The following is a 19,467-nucleotide window of genomic DNA, read 5'->3' on the forward strand; positions in this document are numbered from 1 at the left end:
AAACTACAAATATACTGTCTCCCCACTCCTCAAAAAAGGAGATGGAGAGACAGAAAGCTAAAGTTAATTTGACATTTGTCCAGTGGGAAAATGATCAGATTTATTATTAAGGAAGTAGTAGTGGGATATTTACATAAAACTTTGCATGGTTTCCAAAAATAAAAAAAAATTTAGTAGATTTTGAGGATGTAACAAATGGGTATACAAAGAGGCACTAGTATATGTAATGTATTGGAATTAAAATTGATGAAGTGCCACATCTTAGTGCACAAGAGCCTTGGCAGCAATATGTTCACAGCATTTAACAGATAAGAGTTGGGATGAATGAGTCATTTTCATGCTGGGAGGCTGTAATTGGTGGAGTACCACACAGACCAAGGCATCGTTGCTTACAACTTCAATGTTAATGACCTAAATAAATGAATAATGTTTTACTGTAGTGCTATTTTCTGATTATACATGGATAAGTAAGAAAGCAAGTTGTGGGGAAGACACTGATAGCCAGTGAGTTATAAATGGGCAGTAATTCAGCAGATGAAGCGTAATGGGAGGAATGAACGAATATGAAATGAAGTCTTGCCACAGTTTTCAAGGCACTGGCGAGATCACATCTGAAGAATGTGTACATTTTGGGATTTACTGTAATGTGGGATACACTTACTTTGAAGGCATTTCAAACGAGATCCACTTCATAGATTCCTGGATGATGGGGTTGTCTTATAAGGCAAGGTTAAGTAAACTGGGCTGAAACCCGTTGGTGTTTAGAATAACGAGAAATAATGTTATTGACATGTAGCTTGATGAGATAGATTTTAAATGAATGCCGCAGCACGGAAGTGTTTGGATGTCCTTGCATAAAAATGTTGAAAGTTACCATGCAACTGCAGCAAGTGATTATAAAGGCAATGCCCTTCATTAGGGGGGATAGAAACATAGAAACATAGAAATTAGGTGCAGGAGTAGGCCATTCGGCCCTTCGAGCCTGCACCGCCATTCAATATGATCATGGCTGATCATCCAACTCAGTATCCCATACCTGCCTTCTCTCCATACCCTCTGATCCCTTTAGTCACAAGGGCCACATCTAACTCCCTCCCTAAAGATAGGGGTGGTGGTGGTGGTGCTTTGGAAGTGAGATCGTGTTCTACAGGGAATGAATGCATTATCAATTGGTTCATCTGTTCAAATTGCACTATGGGTGAGATGGAATGAGAAGATACACCCAGCTGAAAATCTGTAGTTACAATAATATCTGCTTGCTGTTCAAGAATGTCAGTTTAGAGATGTCTTGCAATACCTTAACTCTTGTGACTGGTCCTTGCTAAATACTTAATTATTTCTTGGGCATAATATATTTAATAAATCATGGGTGTATCCTAAGATGTATTATATAATTATGTTTGCATAAATGTCCATTGAATATGTCCACTTTGTCGCAATGTTATTGTTTTGATACTCGCTTAACTATCAGAAATGTTTATTTTAGAGCTGTGTATCCAGGTGGAATTCCTCCTGAATATTCAATCATTGCTACATTCAAGATGTTGGGAGACACTGCACAAAATGTATGGAATTTATGGGAGGTCAGTGACATTGATGGAAGAGAGCAAATTGGCATTCGTCTTTCTGGTATCTCAAGATCTTTGGACTTTTTCTACAGAACTACACCTAACACTGTCATGTTTCAAACATTTGCTGATGTGGATATGCTTTTTGATGGTTCATGGCACAAGTTAGCACTTAGTGTTAGTGGAAAAGAGATCAATTTGCTGATTGACTGCAAGCAAGTCAACACTGTTCTGATCAGCAAGCAAGAAACAATTGATGGAAATAGTTACACATCGATAGCAAGATGTCTGCTGAACGACGCAATGGTTTCTGTAAGTTGAACAAAACTCAACGGAGAAATAATTTTGAATGTAGCTTAACCTTTTTAAAAAAAACTTTAAAAAAACACCCCACTGCAGATGTCACATATAGGAAATAGAAAGAGAGAATGCCTGAAACATTCAGCAAGTTGGGTAGAATCTGTGGAAAAAGAGTTAACATTTCAGGTCAATGACCTTTCTTCAGAATATCTCTTCCAGGAATTGAGTTCAATACCATTTTTCAATACCCAGAAGAAAGATCTCAGCCTGAAAAGTCACCCATTCCTTCTGTCGAGAGATGCTGCCTGTCCCACTGAGTTATTCCAGCTTTTTGTGTCTATCTCCACTTATCTGTTTCCAGAAACAAAACCCTTGCCACGTTGTCATCAATTTGTGTGTTCACACAATCACACATGTTCACTTTGCCTTCTCCGTCTGTCTTCTATCTCTGTAAGATTAAACATGCACATTTTCTCATTTTTCCCAATTTGATTAAAAGAGTCATTGACTTCAAACGGAGGTCTGTTTCAATGTCCACAGATACTACCAGATCTGCTGAGTTTCACAACCACGCTCTGTTTATATTAACTGCTGGTTTAATACAAACATCATAAATATTACAGAGTATAACTTTTTTCTTTTAATTAATCTTGTGCTTGCATCCTTGAATTTAAAAATCATAATTAGATTAAATTCCTGGTTGGCCTTGTGTTGTAGTTGCATTATATCACATTGTCAAGTGAGAACAGAATTTCCTCTGCGAATTATCATTATACTGATCTAACATTTATACAGTACATATACTACATTTATATAGAACCTTTCAAACCCCTTTCAGGTTATCACAGTGCATATCGAAAGTGTGCTTTTGAAGGATAGTCGATGTTGTAGTATAAGAAATGGGGCAGCTAATTTGCAGTTGGCAAGTTGCAGTACACTGTATTAATAATAATGTAAAATATCTGCTTTAGAAATATTGATTGGGGAATATTAATCAGGACCTCGTGTAGCACCCTGTTCGTCTTTTACATCCAATGGAGTGAATGGTTGGGCCTTATCACAAATAAGTTTCGAATTTTTTAACAACACATCTACATAAAGTATGAACTCCAGATGGGAAAAAGATCTTCATATTAACTTATTGTGTCCTTATACTACTCCAAAATATTTGCTCTCACCATATAGAAAGCTGGAGCAAATCATGATGGAAAATTGTCTTGTATTTATCTTGGTCCTTTTGTCTAACAGCTTGACCTGCAACAACTGGAACTGCACAGTGATCCAAGCAGAGTTCATTTTGAAGGATGCTGTGAGTTGCCACATGTGGTAAGTGTGCGCCGTATTTTAAACCACCTTGAATGTTTCATATTCAAACTTAAAATCATAACCTAATATTTTTATACAAACATAATGCTTCAATAATAAAATAATTTCACATTTAAGATTAATTTGTTATTGTGTTTATGGAAATAGGTGTTTAAAATGCAAGGTTCAGTTGAACGAGTATATTTGGCAGTGACATTTAGGTCAACTTTGGACGTGTAGCATCGAAGTCCTGGTAGAACATGGTGATTTCATAGAGTACTATATCTTACACAGTATAGAAAAGGATTATAAAACTATGAATAAATATTTTTTTGATGAGATTGAGAGGGTTGCTGGAAATGCTCAGACTTGGTACTGAGTCCAGAACCTAATTGGAAGATGGGGAGAGCACATGCGAACAGATAGCACAAAAAATATGGATTACCACAGTGCTCCTATAAGATGTCATGGTTATCAGAATTATCTGTGACAATTGTCTCTCGTAATTACAATTTGAAATATTCTTAGTTTACTCTTCCCTTTAGTGTTTTGCATAGTACTTTTGCTTATTCTTAATTTTAGCACATAAATAACCAATTAAAATGTTTCAGTGTGGCCGGAGAGCAGAGAACAGTTTGACTGAGAATCTACCGTTTTGCAAATGTTCTTATGGACAACTAGAATACCTGGGTAGCACAGGTACACAGGTAAATGTTCTTAATCATCATTACAGATTTTTGCTTCAAAATTGTATTGTGCTTTTGTAATTTGTGTGAATCGGAATTGACATTTTGAAAGCAAATGGCAAAAATACATTTGTGAAATTCATGGTTTACAAAATATCTGTTCCCTATTTCCCAGTAGGGTGCATTAATGAAATAATTGTTTTGTATTGAAGAGGTAACATGATATCCTCTACCATACTCAAAAACCAAAAGGTGAAAAAGCACACAATTTGCAGGGACTATGAGGTTTCCTCCTGGATAGCACCCAGACAGGTGACTCTTCGTATTGTCCCCTGGATCACAAAACAATTCCAAAGGCTATCCCTCCTTGAAAATACAACTCCTGGTGGTTTGTCAGGAAAGATTCCCCACGATCAATGCCTTGTTTTTACAGAGAGCATATTAATTCTCCATTCTTAGGTAGTCCACGTTGCCTGTTAAACCAGCCAGATCCCAAATATTTGCAAAGAAACTGGAGCATTCGGGAAAACCCATGTCATGACAGGGAGACCATGCAACATCCACTCAGAAGGCACCAGAGGTCAGCACCAGAAACCAGGTTTCTGAAGCTGTGAGATAGTCACACCACTGAGCCACTCTAAATCACAAGATGCTTGTACCTGCTATATGTACATTCCTGGCAATACTGATACGGAAGACATGCCATCTCTGCTCTGCCTCATACACCAAGATACAGCATGGAAATAGGCCCTTCGGAACAGGAAGCCCCATCTATGCAAAACGGCTCATATCCTTCTAATTCTTTCTATTCCATGTACCTATCCAAACATCTTGTTACAGTACCTGACTCAACTACCTCCTCTGGCAGCTCATTTCATATACCCACCACTCTCTGTATGAAATGTTGCCCCTCAAGTTCCCATTAAATCTTTCCACTCTAACCTTGAATTCATGTCATCTGGTTCTTGAATTGTGAATTTTGGGTAAAAGACTCTATGCACTTATGTGCAGATGATAACAGTAAAGTAGCAAGCATGTTTTCTCCCTTCTAACTAACTCAGCAGAGAAGAACAGCAGCATATACACCTCCAGCAGTGATGTGCCATGATCAGCCATGATCATATTGAATGGTGGGGCAGGTTCGAAGGGCCGAATGGCCTACTCCTGCACCTATTTTCTATGTTTCTATGTGGCTTAGTGGAGAGTGATATTTTAAAGGTAGTGCCACTGATGCCAGTTTGCTCAGGAGTAGATCAGCAGGTACCCAGTAGTGAATCAATAATGATTACAAACCACTCATTAACTGGATTAACCCAGAACACACCCAGTCATGTTCACCATTGTTATCTAATAATATCACGTTCCAACTACACTGGCATGAAGGCCTGCTAGGCTGTGCAACAAAAGTTTGATCCTGTTTAGAAGCCATCTAACATCAAGGTGTTTGTATTATTACAATCATGTTTTGTATTTTCTGAACTCCACATTAGGAAGAGAAAGGGGAAAAGGGCACAGCTGGAGAGTCTGGAAGACCAGGGACTCAGGTAATATTAATATATAGATGACTTTATTGCATCCTTGGTTGCAACAAGGTTCCTCATGGTAGGCTGATCCAAAAGATTAATGCACATGGGATCCTTGGTGACTACTTAGATTGGACTCAAAACTGTATTTGGCATAGAAGGCAGAAGGTAGTGTGGATCGCTGATATTCTGACTGGAGGTCTGTGACCACAGATAGCAATTGTGGGGCTTCTGTGTTTGTGATATGCATATATATATATAATTGATTGGCAGAGTTGGGAATAGTGAGGCAGATTTGTCAAAGGATACAACGGAATATAGACCAGTTGGAAATATGGGCGGAGAAGTGTGGATGGAGTTTAATCCCAACAAGTGTGAGATCTTGCACTTTGGGGGATTAAATGTAGGAAATTATGTTGTAGCTGAATGGAACTTTGAGGAAGCCAAAGTGGAATATTTGAGACAGATTCTTAGAGCAGCTTGTGGTCAAGCCTCCTTGGGAAAAGGCAATTCAGGATTTGGCGTTGTGTAATGAAGCAGATTTGATTAGGAAGTTTAATGTAAAGGAACGGATTTGATTAGGAAGCTTAATGTAATGTAATGTCAGAGGGCGGAAATTAGTGAAGTTGCTATTACTAGCAACTATACAACTATACTATTGCTATACAAGGTTAATTCCCGGGATGGCGGGACTGTCATATGCTGAGCGAATGGAGCAGCTGGGCTTATACACTCTGGAGTTTAGAAGGATGAGATGGGATCTCATTGAAACATATAAGATTGTTAAGGGCTTTGACACGCTAGAGGCAGGAAACATGTTCCCGATGTTGGGGGAGTCCAGAACCAGGGGCCACAGTTTAAGAATAAGGAGTACGCCATTTAGAACGGAGACGAGGAAACACTTTTTATCACAGAGAGTGGTGAGTCTGTGGAATTCTCTGCCTCAGAGGGCGGTGGAGGCAGGTTCTCTGGATGCTTTCAAGAGAGAGCTAGACAGGGCTCTTAAAAATAGCGGAGTCAGGGGATATGGGGAGAAGGCAGGAACGGGGTACTGATTGGGGATGATCAGCCATGATCACATTGAATGGCGGTGCTGGCTCGAAGGGCCGAATGACCTACTCCTGCACCTATTGTCTATTGTCTACTAAGGAGAAGGCGCTTGGGAAGTTGAAGTAGGAGGTAGTGGCCATAATACGATAAAATCCAGCCTGCAGTTTGAGAAGAAGAAGATGAAATGAGATGTGTCGGAATTACTGTTGAGTAAAGGCAACTACAGAGGCATGAGGGAGGTGCTGGCTAAAGTTGAGTGGAAAGGAACCCTGGCAGGAATGACGGTGAAGCAGCAATGGCAGGAGTTTCTGGGAGTTATTCGGAAGACACAGGCTCTTTTTATCCCAAAGACGAAGAAAGATTATGACAATGAGGTGACCGTGGCTGACAAAGGAAGTGAAGGACAGCATAAAAGTAAAAGAGATGGGGTGTATTATTGCAAACATTAGCAGGACACTTTCCGGTAGGCGGCGCGGCTCTGGCCAGCAGCGGCCTCTGCAGCCTGTCCGCGTTTTTATTATTTTTTGTCTATGTTTTTGTGTAGTTTTTGTTATTTTATGTTGGGGTGTGTGTGTGGGGGTGGGGGGGGGGGGGGGGGGGGGGGGGAAACTTTTGAATCTCTCCCTGCACTGGAGACCCGACCTTTTCTCGTCGGGTCTCAGGTGTCGTTGAGGCCACAACGAGGAGCGGCCTCCAACGGGAAGAAGCCGGGGCCGACTCACCGTTGCCGTCGCGGAGCTGGCCGAGTCCGGAGCGGGTGGAGCGGTGGAGGAGCGCTGCTGCTGCTGCTGCTGCTGCTACCGGAGAGTCGGAGGCTCCAACGGCAGGTCTGTGGACGGCGGCGTCGGGAGCCCGCGGCTCCCTGGAGAAAGACCGCTTTTCGGGGCTCCTGCAACGGCGAATTCTCCTGCCCGAGTTGCGGGGTCGAAGAGCTCCTGGAGCGGGGCCTTACATCACCGCCCCGCGCGGCTGGAATGGCCGCGGACTCTGCGAGCGCACACCGGGGGCTCCAACATCAAGACCCGGTGTGCAACCTCGCACCACCCGGCGTGGCTTTAATGGCCGCGGGACAATCGCCATCGCCAGCCGGGGGCTATGACTTAGACTCTGACATCGGGGGGGGGGAGAGAGTGCAGTGGAGAGATAAGTTTATTTGGCCTTCCATCACAGCTATGTGATGGATGTTTATGTAAAATGTAATTATGTTGTGTCTGGGGTCTATTTGTGTGTAATGTATGGCTGCAGAAACGGCATTTCGTTTGGACCTCCAGGGGTCCAAATGACAATTAAATTGACTCTCTCTTGACTCTTGAGGAAGCTAGCAGATTGGGAAGCTTTTAAAAACCAAGAAGGCAACTTAAAAGGCAATAGGGGGAGAAGTTAACATATGAAGATAAACTAGCCAACAATATCAAAGGGAATACCAGAAGTTTCTTGAGATATATAAAAAGTAAAAGAGAGGCAAGAGTGCCCATTGGCCTGCTGGAAAATGATGCTGGAACATGGAACAAAGAAATGTTGGACAGATTAAATGAGGTTTAGCACCAGTCTTCACAGCACAAGACACCAGCAACATGCTAGAAATTCAAGAGAGTCAGAGGGCAGAAATTAGTGGAGTTGCTATTACTAAGGAAAAGGTGCTTGGGAAGTTGAAAGGTCTGAAGGTGGATAAGTCACCTGGACCAGATGGACTACGCCGCAGGATTCTGAAAGACTAGCCAGCGTTGTACATCAATGATTTGGATGAGGGAATTGATGACTTTGCGGCCTGGTTTACAGATGATATGAAGATAGGTGGACGGGCAGATAGTGTAGAGGAACCAGGGAGTCTGCAGAAGGACTTGGACAGGTTGGGAGAGTGGGCTAAGAAGTGGCATAAGAAGTGTAATTTGGAAGTAGGAATAAAGGCATAGACTATTTTCTAAATGTGGATAGTTTTCGGAAATCAGAGTTACAAAGGGATGGAGAATGCTGGTGCAGGATTTCCAAAAGATTAATTTGCAGGTTGAATTGGTAGTAAGTAAGGCAAATGCATTGTTAGCATTCATTTCAAGAAGACACAAGTGTATTGCTGAGGCTAATAAAGTGCTGGTCATACCGTTTTTGGAGTATTCTGAGCAGTTTAGGGTCTGTGGGACGTGCTGGCGTGGGAAAGGGTCCAGAGGAGGTTTATGAGAAGGACCCCGGGACAGATTGGGTATGATGAGCGTGTGATGCCTCTGAGCCTGCACTCGCTGGAGTTTAGAAGAATGAGGGGGGATCTCAATGAAACTTACTGAACAGTGAAAGGCCTGGATAGAGTCGAGAGCATGTTTCCACTAGTGGGAGAGTCTAGGGCCAGAGGGGGCACAGTCCCAGAATTAAACTATGTACCTTTAGAAAGGAGATGAGAACAAATTTCTTTAGCTGGAGGATGGTGAATCTGGAATTAATTGCCATAGATGACTGTGGAGGCCAAGACTTTGGGTATTTTGACAGTTACTTGATTAGTAAGAGTGTTAAATGTTACGGGGAGAAGGCAGGAAAATGGGGTTGAGAGGGAAAGATATATCAGCCCTGATTGAATGATGGCGTAGACCTGATGGGCCAAATTCTACTATGACTTATGAACATTATGCAAAGTTTTGGTCACCACATTACAAGAAGAATGTTCAGGCTCTGGAAGGAACAGAAGAGTTGAGGTTACCATCAGTTTGGCCATTATTGAGTGGCAGGGCATGCTCGAGGGGCCAAATGTCCGTTTTCTTGCCCTAATTCATTTATTCATGTGTAAAACAGTAAAGAAGGTTGTTGCCGGTCACTCAGTCTGACAGCCGTGCCCAATAATTCAAATCCCATCACTTTGTGTAATGTAGAGGGTTGCTCAATGGTGGGATATGCACATAGTGAATCATTGGGCACAATTGGGTTGCAGCCAATGAACCAGGTAAGAGTGGTGCTGGTGCTAGTTCCCCAGATGAAGCCCTGCATGGGCACTTTATATCAGGGGAGTTAGGTGAGAGAGGGCAGCCTCAGACAAAGAACAAAGTGTATGCCCGCGATTTTCAATATGATGGGAGGGCCAGCATGAAATATTAAGGGAAGTTTGGAATACAGCCTAAAACAAAGTTTAATGTGGACGTTGAGGCTTTCTTTGCTGCATGGAAGAGGTGGCCAGGTCCATCTCAAGGGTTTCAGACCCTGTCAGACAGTGGTATCTGACAACCAATATTTCAGCACTCGCTGCAGGATAGACAAGACCCACCAGGACCGAGTGCTCAGTGGAAAGTGATTGTTGGAAAATACACTCAGTTTGCTGACTTGATGCCCAGACAACTGTTGTCATGGCTGAATACGGATTTTCAAAGTGGCTCTGAAGCTGTCCGGACACATCCATCCACCCTTGATAGGATTTTTCAGATGCTGCCCGAGGTAACAGCAGGAAATCCATGGAGCGCGAGTTGTCTGTCTGTCTTTCGGAATAACAGCAGTGGTGATCCCAATGATGTCACTCAGCCGTCGTTCGTTGTTAAGCTGCCAGCCCGGAGAACTGCCAGACAAGCTGTCAAATCCTTGGGGCTTAATAATCTGCATCCCAGAGTACCAAAGGAAGAAGCTGTGGAAATAGTGGTTGCATTGGTGGTAATCTTCCAAAATTCTTAAGCTGCTGGAACATTTCTCACAAATCGGAAGGAAGCAAATGTAACCCCACTATCTAAAAAGAGGAGGAGAAAAAATAGGAAATTACAGAGCAGTAAGTATGACATTAGTTCTGGGGAAATGCTAGAATCTATTATGAAAGATTATATTAACAGAACAATTAAAAAAGCATTAATAGGATTGGACAAAGTCTGTATGGGTTTATGAATGGTAAATCATGCTTAATATATATCAACTGAAGATTTGGCGGGAGAGCAAGTGGAGTAGATGAGGGAGATGAAGTTGGTAGTATATTTGGACCTTCAGAAGACGTTTAATGTCACATAAGAGGTAATTGTGCAAAATTAAAACATTTGGGATTGGGAATGATATACTGGCCTGATTGATAGGAGATAAGATTAAGAATAATCATAGATGTACACAAAAACTGCAGTAACCCAATGGGTCAGATAGCATCTCTGGAGAAAAGGAATGGGTCGTTTTGGGTTGAGACCCTATCTACTGTCTGCACCCAGACAAAGTAGGAGAGTGCCACAAGGTGTCAGTATTTGCAATAGAAATCAATGATTTGGATGAAGGAGCTAAATATAACATCTCCCAAGTCTACAAATGTGACAGTGCTAGAGAGGGAGGGAATGGGTGAGTTATAAGGTGGATGTGAAGAGAGTGCAACGTGACTTTACCAAGTTGGGTGAATGGGCAAATGTGGGCACAATTTAACCTCTGGTGACCAGTGTTGAAAGGGCATTTTTAGGTGTAATGTGTGTGCATATACAAATGGGGCAAAATTACTCTATTTTGTAAAAGTGTTTTAGCAACCAAGTAGAAAACAACTAACATTTATTTATCTGCATGAACTGTGGTTGTTTTGATACAGGCTGCAAGAGGTAACACTGGTTCTTATGGAAGAGTCGGAGTCACTGGACCAAGGGTATGTCTTTCGTCACTTTAAATGTTGAGTATTTATTGCATTTTAAAATCGTTCATTTATCTAGTTTTTCCTTGTATCAGGGTATGGCTGGAATTAAAGGGAACAAGGGAGTACAAGGAAGACCAGGCCAAAGAGTATGTCATTTTAAACAGTGTTGCATTGTGCATTTTTTTTTTTAGTTTCCAAATTAATTGCCAAAGCTGGAATTACTTCATATTCACTGAAATATATTTTCATTCCTCTTAGGGGTTAGATGGCCCTAAAGGCTACAAAGGATTACAAGGAGCCATGGGATTTAAGGTAAATTCACAACAGGTGTTTAAGGTTTTTGCGCCAAAAAGTATGTGAAGGATAAATAGAGAAATTCTATTTTTGTTTCAGGGGATTTCAGGATCACCTGGACCAAGAGGGAAAATAGATCTAAAAGGTGAAAAGGTATGATCTAACATGGAATTAAATGTTCTGAAAGTAGCATGGCATGTAATTGGATGGCCTTCTCTGGAACATCAAAGTCAATGTGGAGCCATCATTTCTCACATTATGACCTCTCTGATCTCGGTTATGTCATTGGGGAAGGTTAGCGTCATTTTATACAATGCTCTGGATTGAGTCTAACTTACTTCCACTTCAGTTCTGATGTAACGGAGGCCAAAGTGGAACCTACAAAATCTATCATTGGTGGGCCAGAAGGTGGCTAACTAGGAGGGTGAGTGGGTAGTTTGGAAGACGATGCATTCCTGTGTTTTACGTTCAAGAACTAATCTGTTTTGTACTTCAGTGCCCAATATCTTAGTCTCCAAACAAAGCACATATGCAAGGACCATCTTCATACTGCCGCTCATTAACTGAAGTTTGGGTAACCTTGGTTCTGAAGTGAGGTGACGTAGGTTGAACAATTTCCTATATCCTAGCTCCACTCTAGCAATAGGTTTGTTTGAAGGTGACGCATTTTGCTGAAGAAAGTTGATAAATATGTTAAGTGGATGGTGTAGCCTCTTGACCCCAGTCGGACCTCAGTTTTTTTTGGGACTCATTTGCTACAATCACAGCGTATATGGTACCATGGAGCAATCATAAAATGGAGATGAATTAATGTTGGAAGCCAATGTGATAAGGACATTCCACATTCCCTCTCATTTGACAAAGTTGAAGATTTTTGTGAAATTGAAAAAAAGGGTTGTGCCTCTGAAACCATTTCCCAGTCACTTCCTGGCGAGGATGTGACTATTCTCCGAGTCGCGCCTTTGCCCCCCTCCTCGCGGCCTACCAACTGGATTGGCGCAGCCTTTCCTGCTGGGGACCGGACCAGAGCTTCAGCAGCGGCGGCGCAGCGCTGGATACATCGCGGAGCGGGCGATGCCTTACCTGGATCGCCGTTTGAAGCTCCGGAGTGTTGGGCCTACTGCTTCAACATCGCGGAGCTGTGGTTTGCGGAGCTTCCAGCACGGGCGGCACTGACCAACATCGCGGAGTCCTGGGATCCCTTTGCCGAGGTCCCGCCAGGGTGAATCTCCGCCCAGTGCAGCCTGTGGACTTCGGGAGTCGCGGACTCCGGTAAGAAGTGGCCGTTTCAGAGATCCAAGCCGCTGAGGATGTTCTTCCGTTCCGACGTCTGAGTTCCATCATCCTGGCGAGCGGGCCTGAACATCGGGCCGCCCGTAGCAGTGACTATGGTGGGCTCGGGAGGCCCCGACCACGAGTGAACAACAGAGGACAACAGAGGAGGATGACTGAACTTTGGTGCCTTCCCTCACAGTGGGAAAGTTTGATACTGCTGTGTGGGGATGTTTATGTTGGAGACTATCGTGCTCTGTGTTCTTAATTTTATTGTATGGCTGTATGGTGACCACAAATTTCACTGTACCAATTGGTGCATGTGACAATCAATGTCTCTTGTCTCTCTTGTCTTGTCTTGAGTCCTTTATGATCAGGTGTAGAGGTTTGATTAGGTGTAGAGAAGACTGGAACATATAGTTTGTTTAGGAATGGAGTCAATTGAGCTAATTTCAAGTACAAAATAATGTTGAGTTCCTCAAAGCTTTCTTTCCATGAAGAGTTGACTGCTCTTTGTCCTTGATAATTTGACTATTAGATGTTGGACACAGATGTTTGAGCCGTAAATGGCCTTTATTGCATGTCCCTGTCTAAATGTCTTTTAAGTTTTGCCTCTGCCTCTGGCAGTTTGTTCCAACTCTGCACTACCCTATGTGAAAGTTACCCCTTAGGTCTCCTTTAAATCATTTCCCACTCATCTTAACCTTTGGCCTATAATTTTAGACTCCCCTATCTGTGACCATCCACCTTATATGTTCCTCATGATTTGATAATCCTCTAAATTCACCCCTCAGTCCCCTCAGCTCCTGTGAGAAGTCCCAGACTCTTCCCCAAAGTAATTGCTACAATGTTTACTGTCCTGCCTTTTTCAAACATGTTTGTCACCTCTTCAAAATTGTCAACTAAATTCATGAGACAATATTTGCCGCATATAAAGCTCTGCTGACTATCCCTAATATGTACTTCCCTTTCCAATGTAAATAGATTTTGTCTTTCGGAATCTCTTCCAGTAACTTACCCACTGATGTTATTTTCACCGGACTACATATCCCTTGCTTGTTCTTGCAATCCCTTCTTAAATAAACGCACAGCACACCACTAGCTCCAGTTTTCTGGTAGCTCCCCCAAGGCTAACAAAAATACAAGATTCTCCTAACAGATCCAACAATTTTTCCTTTGCTTGGTGCTAGGTACAAGGGACTTATCCACCTTTATGTGTTTGAAGAACACCCAACACCTGTTTTGTAATATCAATACATTTCAGGACATTGCTATTCTCTTTGAACTCACTAGATTCCATGACATTCTCCACAGCAAATACAGAGATGACATACTTATTTAACTTCTTGCCCACTCCCAAGGCTCCACACATAGACTATACTGATTCTTAAGAGGACCTATTCGCTCCCTAGTTGTCTTTTTGCTCGTAATACATGACACAATCTCACTGTTAAAAGCCTCCCACATACCAGATGTCCTTTAGCTACAAACAGCCTCTCCCAAACAACCTTTGTAAGTTTGTGTTGAATGTCATCAAAAGTAGCCTTGCTCCAATTTAGCACTTTCAGTTGTGGACCAATCCTATCTTTTCATCTTGAAGCAAAACCTTGATAAATATGATCTTCTCTAAATTGCAGGGGAACAGAGGTACGTCAGGTCACGAAGGTATATGGGGATTACGGGGAGTGAAGGTAAGAACAACTTTTGTTACAAATACTGTAATTACCACGTACAAACTGATACCAAGTCCGATAAATTATTATATTTGCATCTAGTTACCAAACGCCATTACTTTAACCGATATTTTATAATATAAATTAATGATCCAGTATTTCCTGCAGATATTTATTAATTGACTAATATACTTAGATTACAAATAAGATAATTTCAAGAGGGAGTTTGATTTAGCTCTTGGGGCTAAAGGAATCAATGGATATGGGGAAAAAGCAGGAACGGGCTACTGATTTTAGATGATCAGTCATGATCATATTAAATGGCGGTGCTGGATTATAGGGCCGAATGAACATTTGGACAGATACATGGATAAGATAGTGTAGATAGAGCATGTTAGTTGGCAAGGGCAAGTTGGTCCCTAGGGCCTGTTCCACGCTGTATGACTGACCATATAACTATGACTCTATTTTGCATCTACTATACCTTCTTTAGCTACAATTTAGGTCCCAGAAGACTGGAGAATGGTGTTCCTTTTCTTAAGGGCAACGGAAAACTGGTAGAAGCAGATAAGATAGCAACATTTAAGGGGCATTTAGACAGATGTAAAGCAGAGCATGTGCAAGCAGATGATATTAATTAGTTTGGCATAATAGTAAGTTTAGACATAGTGAGCCAAAGGGCTTGTTCCCGCCCTGCATTGTTCTATGTTCTATAAATTAAAACAAAAAAATGAAGAAAAATCTGCTAAACAAATAATTTGTATTTTCTGCTCCAGTTTTGAATGTGCTCACGGGTAAGCAAATGTCCAACCAGCATTATTTTCAGTTTGAAATTGAGAGATTACTGTTTACTTTGAGGCCGGTGGACCAGGACTGCTCTTGCAGCCTTGCAAAACTGTTCGGGGCTGAATAAAGGCCATTTACCTTCTCTGTCATGGGTTTTCTCCAACAGAGCTTGCCTGTCATCTGGACAATTTACTGCTGTAAGAACTGGAGCTACAAAAGAATGCTTGTTTATCTCTTGCAATTCTCGGTGAAAAATACTTTTAGAAGCCCAAACCTGAAAATGGTTTGGGTCGCTGGTGTTTTGTGCTTAAAACCAATTGGAGGCCAGATAAGAAATCTACCAAAATGTATTTTTTGTTGGCTGGAATCAAGTTTGAAGTGTTTGTATTCCAGCAAATAGAATGGTTACTTCTAAAACATGAGATGTTCATCTAATAAATGTAATTAGATAAAATATTGTTGTGGACTCGGGCAGTTGTCAGTGAGTCGGTGACTGTTACAATCACTCACAAGAGGAGTGTGGTTAGCTGACACTCAGAGTGCATGGTTGCCAGGTTTGAAACTGCAGTTTGCCTGTTTGTTCCTGTCGTCGGTTTGCAAACATTAGTTGACATCCAATAAACTGCAGAAAATAATGGGCTTTGGATTCTATAGATTGATTCATCTTGGCAGGAATTGATTGGAAGTTTTCAAACCACTACTTCTTGTCTGTTTGAGATATCTGACCTGCTGAAAATGTATTGTGTTTGAAGATGGACTGTTAGCCAGATGTGTGTTAGTAAACACCATCAATAATCTCTAGGAGATGTCGAGAGTTCAATCATGAATGAACACTTCAGTACAGCCAAATAACAGCTAGCCTGTCTGCTCATGTAATGTATGATGCCATTGTGTTATGTGCATGTATTATAAATGCATATTACATACAACTATACGTTAGGCAGCTTCAGCAACGTGTTATATAACGGAAGTATTTAAAAGGTCTACCAATAAATGTAAAACCACTTTAATATTGAGAAATTGTAAAATACAAATGCTACGGTGTCACACACGAGTGGTCTATTCTACAGCTTCATCTCTTGCTTCTGTTAGAATCTATTATTAACGATGTTATCGCTGAACACTTTGGGGGGGAAAAAATCAAAGGTATCAGGCAAAGACGTTGGCTTTGTTAAAGGGAAATTATGTTTGACCAATTTGTTGAGTTCTTTAAAGTGACAATAAAGAGGAACTGGAAGGCTTACTAATATTTCAAGAAAGCATTTGATAAGATACCGTATCTAAGAATAAAACCTGGTGGTTTAGAAAGTAATATTTTAAAGGGTAGAAAATTAGCTGGCGAACAGTATACAGGTTTTGTACAAAACAAGTCGTTTTCCAGTTGACAAGTGGTGCTACAAAGTTTTATTGTGCATCTCAGTTATTTACAATTTCAAGTAGATGCTGATGAAGGCACGAGAGATGTTGGTGCAAAATTTTTTAATAGTACAAGAACGGTGGGAAAAAAATTTGTGATCTTCTTAAACAGCAGAACAGACTTGGTGGGTCGAAGTCCTACTCTTGAGCTCAATTCATGTTTGTTACTGATTCTGTGACTTCTTTTGGACTCATTCTTGAATCATTTTAGGATATATTAGGCGTTTATTACAATCTATTCTGCCGTTAAATCATTCATTTTGAAATTGCTTTCTGAGAGTTGTGTAGATATTGATAGTTTGTATTATTTGTAAACTTTTTATTATGCATTATTTTATGTTTTGAAAATAAATTGCATATATTTGCCAGGATTCTTCTTGTCACCAGGGAAAGGCTCATTTTCCAAACATTGCACAAAGGAAATGGATGCAAAATCTTGTTGAAAGGGACTATGCTGGCTCTAACCCCAACCATCCATCGACCACACTCATCCTGACCTAATTGACCCTTCACAGTTTTGATGCGTGGGGAGGGCATTTTTTGGTGTGTACTGGCTACTTTGTGTTATTGCTGGCATAATCAAATGGGCAGATTAGATGTAAAAGCAGAGCAGCTCATATTGAAATAGCAACCATTGAATGAACTGCAGTGTTTGGCACAGCAATGAATCAAAGTTAGACCATATGATGCAGTCAGTTCTTAAAATACACCTATCTTTAAATCCATTACAGATGTTGCAAAGGCAGCCTCAATTTTTAAAGTTGGAACTTTCAGAGGCATTTAAAAACATTGAAAATTGAAGTCATTAATGAAAACATTTAAGTAATTTTTATAAAGTTCATTCAAAAGAATAACAATTTAAATTGTCAACATTACTTAGCCATCTCTTCTAATCATCAGGCCTTTTACCTCCTTTGCAATCAATGAATTCACCAATGCTATGCCAAGTCTGACCTAATGTATAATTGAGGAAGTCATTTCCAGGATGAAATTGTTGGATTTTCATGTTTTGCTTTCATAGAAATACAAGACTTACTGAAAGGTTCATGGACACAAGCCAGCAATACTGATTGTAATCACCGACTCTAGTGCTGCAGAGCTCACTAAATTGTATCATGTCTCTCACTATTGTGAAGCCGTGGATTTTCCTCAACTGATCATCATAAGGGATTCAAGATTGAGCTGGTATCTTTTGACACAGGTTTACATTTAGATTTAGGTTTATTGTTGTCACATGCACCAATGTACAGGGAAAAGTTTTTAAGCTATCCAATCAAATCAGATACTATACATAAATACAATCAAGTCAAACTAAAGTGTAATTGTTAGAGCAAATGGAATGATACAGAACATGGAATAGTTCCAGAGACAAAGTCCAATGTTTGCAATGAGGTAGAGATGAAATGGATAGTATCCAAGCTTATGGAAGGACTGTTCAGAAGCCTGATAACAAAGGAAGAAGCTGGGCCTGAGTCTGGTGGTGGGTGCTTTCAAGCGTATGTCTCTTGAAATAGAGGAGGGAAAAAAAAAATGACTGATGTGGGACATGTCTTTGATTATGCTGGCTGCTTTTCCAAGGCAGTTTGAAGTATAGATGGAGTTGATGGTGGGGAGTCTACGTTGTGTGATGGGCAGGGTGTCATGTAAGCTCCCAGTATTGCAGATAATTAGTCCTTAAAGACGCTCAATATAGCGGCCGAGTGCAGGAGAGTGGAGCAGGTAAAGAGAGGGAGCAAGCATTGGGCAGTTATTCATGAAAGGTGTGGGAAGCACCAGAAATGTCTCTAGAGCACTAATCCAAAGTGGATGTTGGCAACTCTAAAGTGAAGGGAGAAACATTTAATTGGAACCCGCGGGGTAACTATTTTTTACATAAAGTGTGGTAAGTACATGGAGGTAGTTGAGAAGGTAATATCACAACTTAAGGGCCTGTCCCACGAGCATGCGATTCCATGCGGCAAGCGCGACCTAGCGTGGTCGCTTGAGCCGTCCGGCCTCACGGGCCAGTCCCACTTCGATCGCCGGAGCCGTATGGAGTTGTGCGGAGCTGGTCCCGACATCGCGCGGGGCTCCAAAAAAACGACCTTGTTCAAAAATTCCGCGCGGCAACGGCCTGCCGATACGCACTGCCTCGACGGGCGTGCGCAGTGTCTCGATGCAGTACGCAGCGTCTTGACGACATACGTCACGCGTGAATTTCCTGCGGATTTCGCTCGAAAATCACGTCACTCACTCGACCTCCTTGCGGCCCCCGCTTCCGGTTTGGTCACGCTCGCCGCATGCAGGCGCATGCTGGTGGGACCGGCCCTGTACGGGGATCACTCGACCTCCGCGCGGCCCCCACTTCTGGTTTGGTCGCGCTTGCCGCATGCAGGTCACATGCTCGTGGGACAGGCCCTTAAGGTACATGGATAGGTTAGGTTTAAAGTATTATGTCAAAAAGAGGCAGGCGGGACTACTGTTGATGTGGCATGTTGGTCGGCATCAGTAAGTTGGGCTGAAGGGTCTGTTTCCACGCTCTATGACTCACTATCTGACAGACTCTTAACCTCTAAGAGTGACATCCCAGTTATCTCTGACTGCCATTACAATAAATAAGCAGATCATCTCTGGTTCAATAAGGAGTGAGGGTTTTCATTAAATATCAACTCAAATAGGTCAGCCTGAGAAACTCCATGTCCATAAGAGCACAAAAGATGTATAATGTCGCAGGACATGATATAAATGCTTAACAAACCTCTCAAAGACACCGCCTCCGCTGAATCACTCACATACTCCCACCTCCAAGCATATTTGCAAAAGCACCACACTTCTTCTGCCACCTTGGGCAAGAGTGACCATAATATGGTTGAGTTCTTCATTAGGATGGAGAGTGACATTGTTAATTCAGAAACAATGGTTCTGAACTTAAAGAAAGGTAACTTTGAGGGTATGAGACGTGAATTGGCCAAGATTGACTGGCAATTAATTCTAAAAGGGTTGACGGTGGATATGCAATGGAAGACATTTAAAGGCTGCATGGATGAACTACAAAAA

At 41.7% G+C, this 19,467-nt stretch overlaps 1 protein-coding gene across 1 annotated transcript in view; it reads left to right on the forward strand.

Annotated features, from left to right (window-relative positions):
- The window catches only part of zmp:0000000760 (collagen alpha-1(XXII) chain), a 71,292-nt gene that overhangs the window by 25,066 nt on the left and 26,759 nt on the right, over positions 1 to 19,467 (forward strand). The window contains exons 5-13 of the mRNA XM_055635075.1: positions 1,487 to 1,880; positions 3,117 to 3,194; positions 3,785 to 3,880; positions 5,350 to 5,403; positions 10,949 to 11,002; positions 11,083 to 11,136; positions 11,249 to 11,302; positions 11,384 to 11,437; positions 14,194 to 14,247. Of these exons, the coding sequence (XP_055491050.1) occupies positions 1,487 to 1,880; positions 3,117 to 3,194; positions 3,785 to 3,880; positions 5,350 to 5,403; positions 10,949 to 11,002; positions 11,083 to 11,136; positions 11,249 to 11,302; positions 11,384 to 11,437; positions 14,194 to 14,247 (892 nt within the window). The remainder of the gene's footprint in view (positions 1 to 1,486; positions 1,881 to 3,116; positions 3,195 to 3,784; positions 3,881 to 5,349; positions 5,404 to 10,948; positions 11,003 to 11,082; positions 11,137 to 11,248; positions 11,303 to 11,383; positions 11,438 to 14,193; positions 14,248 to 19,467) is intronic.

This window comes from Leucoraja erinacea, chromosome 5 (genome assembly GCF_028641065.1).
Source record: "Leucoraja erinacea ecotype New England chromosome 5, Leri_hhj_1, whole genome shotgun sequence".
NCBI lineage: Eukaryota > Metazoa > Chordata > Chondrichthyes > Rajiformes > Rajidae > Leucoraja > Leucoraja erinaceus.